Genomic DNA, 5,556 nt, shown 5'->3' with positions numbered 1-5,556 from the left:
TCCAAGTCCCGCAAGAGCTTGTTCCTTAGACCCAACACCACCAAGGGGCCCAGCCTCTTATACACTTAAGCGTCTGCATGGAAGAATAATAGTCGTGTCGAGTTATGAACTGGACAGTGATGGGTTAAATAGTATCCTAGGACTTATTGAGAAAAGTTTGACTAGTAGCTAAAGAAAGGTATTTTTATGGCCCTCAGAAAAAGTTACAAGCTTATGAAAGTATCAACTTCTTTGTCTCCTGTTGTTGTAAAATGCCTCTCGGCAACACACCAATGTTATATGTATGATGACTTAAGTCATAAACCTCAATATAAGTTCAAAGAACACCACATTAGGGTATCCTCAGTCAACTACATACTCATAGGGATCGATTCCCTTTCCCAGATGGGAAAGCCATCAGGAAGTAGCTCCTAACTGTTAACATTGGCCAGTGTGCTGTACATTGCCAGACAGCTGCAGGAATGATCCCTAGCATAAGTAAGTGCTTCAAGGGGAATCTTGGTTGGGGCAGGGAGCCACAAAATTTTCTGCAGAGCATTATCATTTAAATAAGGAGTATTTGCACAGCAAATTCCTTATGAACTAAATTTATTGTGTAAACATTACAGCAACTGAAACATGAAAAGAAAACAGTGGTGGTGTTTTGAGATTGGCATACCGTATTCTGCATGCAACATGTTCTTTATTTAAGAGACTTCATAACTTTTTTGAGGTCAAGTAACATTCAAGTAGCAATTAACCTGGTGGCCAAAGCATTTGACGCCCACCACATACGTGGAGGTGAATGTGATAGACAGACTGTCCACCGTCTTCGCCTTCGTTCAGAATGAGCCTGTAGCCATTTGTTAAGCCCAACTTCAATGCACATTTTTTACCAACGATCATCAGGTGTCCAAGAAGCTACAAGGTGTTTGAAAAAAAAAGCACAATTAAATCAGTATATTTCACAACAGAATTATCAAAATAGATTTACTGAGTAAAATACAATGAGTATACAATTATTAGTACCCAATACATATAATGGGATTCAATAATATATCAATGCTAACACAGCCTGGTACTAAGCCACAAAGATGCCAGGTTTGATTGCCCCATTCTGACTGCACTTAACACATCAGGGTGCTACAATTGTTTTCAGAGACCATGGGGAAATGGGAAGGAATGGGTTTCCAGTTACTGTTGGCCTAAACTCTTTTGACAAAAAGGTATAGGTAGATAACAGAGGCGGGCAGCTCTGATTCAACTGTAATGCTGTCACAGTAGTATAACATCACATAGGAACAATGAGCACCTGGGTAGTGCGACATTGCTGGGCCTATAGATTTGTACTTTGATGAGTCATTGTCTTCAGGAGACAATGGAAAAATTAGAAAAAATATATAAACATGTTTTATCCTAGTAATCTACTGCAGGGTTACCCTACAGTTACAGAAACAGTGGGCCTGATTTTAACTCTTCAAGTGAATGGATTTTGAGGGAGTAAAATCTCACCCAAAATCTTAAATCCTTTCAGTGGGATCATGTCAATCTAGATATGACAATGACAAAAAAATAAATAGGCTCCTTAAACTTGGTTTATATTCCCTGGAGTTGAGAAGATTGAGGGATGAGTTAACTGGTGTTTAAAATGATAAAGGCACTAACATTTCCAAACTGAAAGGAAAATTTTACATCCAGCTAACTAGCTATACAGGTTCCCTGGTTCCTTTTATTACAAATCACTTCCCTAAACCCATCTTCCCCCATACCATAAAATGCAAGAAACTCATGGATCTCATTGCCATGAAAATCAGACTGACTGTGCAGCTGCCTCTGCTTGCTACATCCTCCCTTTCTTCTTGGCCCCAAATCCTAATTCCTTCCCACTTTACAACATCAGCTTTTATTTATATAGCACCTTGAAGATAGTACCTTTGAAGCTCCTTGGGACATTTCAATCAACCAAAAATGGTTTAGTTCTAAACCACCATCTATCCGCAGCTTCACCTCCATCTCGCTTACTACCACATTCAAGCTTATCTCAAGTGCTCCTCCCACAATCACCTACTCCCTCAGCTTCTTTCCCTTCCTTGTCCCACTTTAGTTGACATTGTCAATAGCTCCCTTTTCAAGCACCTTCTATTTTCAGAATTGTCAGCACAGCCCCTTTCTTCAAAAAACCTCAAGTTTGAATCTTCCATCCTCACCACCTACCACCCCATCTCCAACCTCCGTTCTTTCTTTAGATCATTCAGCATATTTTTGCCTACCAATTCGTAGCGATTTCTCTGTTCAAATCCCAGCATATCAAACTACAACCAGTGTTTTATCTTCCCTCATCCTTATTCCTTAGGGTTGACAGAATCCAATGCTTCTTCTCTTTAGGACTGTGCTTGAAGTTTCACTCTGACTAACCTGAATGTAGCCAAACAATCTCCATAGCCAATATCCATGCACCCAGAAATCTTCCCTTGAACTATTCCTCTTACTTATCTATATGAAGTCCCTCACTGACATAATCTGCAGACACATGGACACTCAGCTCTACCTCCCCACATCTCTCAACTTCTCTGTGCTGTCAGACTGCCAGTCCAAAATCAAGTCTTCAAATAATTCTCAATTGCCCCTAGCAAGAATCTCCACTCCCTGTTCACTAATTCTGATCCTACCTCAGTCTTGCCTCCAGCTCTTTGTAACCCCAGCATCCTGTTGAACACTCAGCTGCGCTTCAAGCCTCATCCTCCCCATCACAAAGACCACCTACTTCCACCTCCTCAAAACTGCCCACCTCTAATTCTGATATCTTTATACATTACTTTATCAACTCCAGACATACCTATTCCAACACCCTCCCTCCCTGCTGAGCTCCTGACTTGGGCCTTGTGGACTGGCTTTGGGGAGTCACGAGGTGAGTTACTCATCGCACGATTCCTAGCCTCTGACCTGCTCTTGTAGCCACAGTATTTATATGGCTAGTCCAGTTCAATTTCTGGTCAATGGCAACCCCAGGATGTTGATAGTGGGGATTCAGTGATGGTAATGCCATTGAAGGTCATGGGGTGATGGTTGAATTCTCTCTTGTTGGAAATGGTCATTGCCTGACACTTGTGCGGCACAAATGTTATTCACCACTTGTCAGCCCCAGCCTGGATATTGTCCAGGTCTTGCTGCATTTGGACATGGCCTGCTTCAGTATCTGAAAAGTCACACGAATGGTGCTGAACAGTGTGAACAAAAACCCATAAATACAAACTTGTCCATAACTTCACTGCATACATCCTATCCCACTCACCCATTATCCCAGCTCTCGCTGTCCTTCACTGGTGCTTGATACCCCAATTCCTTCCATTTAAAATACTGTCCTAATTTTTTTTACATTGGTACATGGTCCCACCCACCACATCCAGCTCCAGCCCTTATTCTCCCATCAAACTGTCCATTCTGACTTGAAACTTTTCATCTACATTCCTTAGGTCCCATCAGTATCAGCAGAGCCTTCAGCTGCCTGGGTCATAGTCTCAGGAGTACCCTCTATAAACTCCTTACCTACTCCACTTCTTTCCCTTTAAAATCATCCTTTATGCCCAAATCTCAACCAAACATTTGGGCAACTCTCCTAATCTCCTTTACTCATTTGGCATCAATTTTCCTTATACTCCGTGAAGCATATACTCTCTTATTGTCTTCCATTTCTCTCCTGGTGTTTGCCAGCTCTACCTGTCCCCCCCCCCCCCCCAAACCAGCTTATATTTCACCTCTTTTCTATTTTTACTTAGTTCTGTTGAAGAGTCATAAGGACACGAAACGTTAACTGTGTTCCTCTGCACAAATGCTGCCAGACCTGCTGAGTTTTTCCAGGTATTTTTTATTTTTCTCTCTTGAAACATGTTTTGGTTAACTGTGTTTATATAAAGGCAGTTGGTGTAACAAAGTCAAACCAAGTAATCTGAAGCAACTATAAACATTGAAACATTCTAGTTTTAATAGACATTTCAGGTCAAGCCATGGTCAATTAACGAACATGTCCAGAGATGGCAACCGCTGAGATCTACCCAATCATGATTTTTTTAAAAATATAGTCCATAGCAATAGAACATTGCCTCATCCCACTCTTTGTCAACTAGGATATGCTCCAGAGTCCCAGTCAGTCATCTAATAAAATGATCATCCAATAAAATGATAATTACAGTAAATGTGCACTGGTAAAATCTTGCTTGATAAACAAAGTGAAACTACAAACATGCGATTGTAATTTTGATTGAGCACATTGTAAAAACTCCGCTCACCTCTGCATCAGAGTCTTCTGCTTTAGACAGTTGGGCAATAGGCTTCTTGGGGACCACTAGGAAGTGTGTTGGAGCTTGTGGTTGAATATCATGAAAAGCGATACACTGTGAAAAGAAAATCAATTTATTTCTGATGAAATGCTAACTCGGTTTCTCTCTCCCCAGATGCTGGATATTCCCAGCATTTTCTGCCTTTATTCCATTCGGTGCACGTTGGTGATAAACTAAACAATCGCTGACATTGCAAACCCCTCCACTGAGGACTGTGTCCGCCTGGTTTAATAACGAAAACCCATCCCCTCGCCCGTTTGACACCGGTCATCATGATTGATGATGGTGCAGAATTTAAAGACTGCGCCCCAGTTCAGTTATTCGGAGGTTCCGCAAAACCATCCCTCCGCCCCGTTTTGATCACAGGAATCGACAGTAACCCTGGGGCTCTGACTCAGCACAATGCAAGGGTTTACCGAGCAAACATAGGCCTTAACACAAACTTGTTAATATCTGAGGCACGTTAATAAATAAATATAAAAATCAGAAGCAGGTGCAGGAATAGAGAAATGAAAGAGATTGAGAAGATAGCTCTCCACCACCTGCAGCTTCAAAATCAGCCTCAGGTGGTGAGACTCTCACACCCTGCTCTACCTTATCGTCTTCATACAGGAGGTCGCACGGGATTTCTTTGCGGATGATTTTACCAAAGATGGTGTCGCCCCCAGCTCGAGCATTTTGCGCCTTAACGGTCTCAGCAGCCATAGCTCCAACTCCGGCCTCCCGCCGCCCGACACCGGAACAGACCCGGAATTCTCCGCCCACCTCCCAGCTGTCACTCACCAGACGTCTCGTCTGATTGGATGAGAAGTGAAGTGGGGGCCGGGCTGGGTTCTGCTTTGATTGACAGCTGGTTGGAGCCCGGATCCGGGCTGCGACATTTAGGTCCGCTTTCAGCAGGAGTGATGTGACTGATCTCTGCAATTACATATGTAACCACATGTATCTAATAGCGTTGTAACCAGCGTAAATTTTAATATTGAGCAAGCCCCTCGTTTTTGATCTTCCAATATTCCTCCACATATTGATTTTATAATTTTGAGTTTCATTGAGCACATGTAATAAGATTTGTGTTTCAATGTTTTTGTGTTCATTCAGCCCTCACTAAGGTTCCATTTAAACTGGCCTTCTTGGTAGTCGAGTTTAAGGGATTCACGCCCTTGAGGTTGCCTGCACATGTCATACACTTCAGCAATCCAGAGAGCCCAGCAGGAAGCCACATACAATATAACAGCATCTT

At 42.4% G+C, this 5,556-nt stretch overlaps 1 protein-coding gene across 1 annotated transcript; it reads right to left on the bottom strand.

Moving 5' to 3' along the window:
* Positions 1 to 571: 571 nt before the first annotated feature.
* Positions 572 to 5,232, bottom strand: hint1 (histidine triad nucleotide binding protein 1). The gene is made up of 3 exons (XM_078568930.1): positions 4,911 to 5,232; positions 4,266 to 4,370; positions 572 to 900 (listed from the first exon to the last, which is right to left on the bottom strand). The coding sequence occupies exons 1-3, from the start codon at positions 5,019 to 5,021 to the stop codon at positions 736 to 738; spliced, it is 381 nt and encodes a 126-aa protein (XP_078425056.1). The 5' UTR covers positions 5,022 to 5,232; the 3' UTR covers positions 572 to 735.
* Positions 5,233 to 5,556: the final 324 nt, after the last annotated feature.

Source organism: Cetorhinus maximus, chromosome 2 (assembly GCF_964194155.1).
Source record: "Cetorhinus maximus chromosome 2, sCetMax3.hap1.1, whole genome shotgun sequence".
NCBI classification, from domain to species: domain Eukaryota; kingdom Metazoa; phylum Chordata; class Chondrichthyes; order Lamniformes; family Cetorhinidae; genus Cetorhinus; species Cetorhinus maximus.
This window is presented reverse-complemented; position numbering and strand designations above follow the sequence as displayed.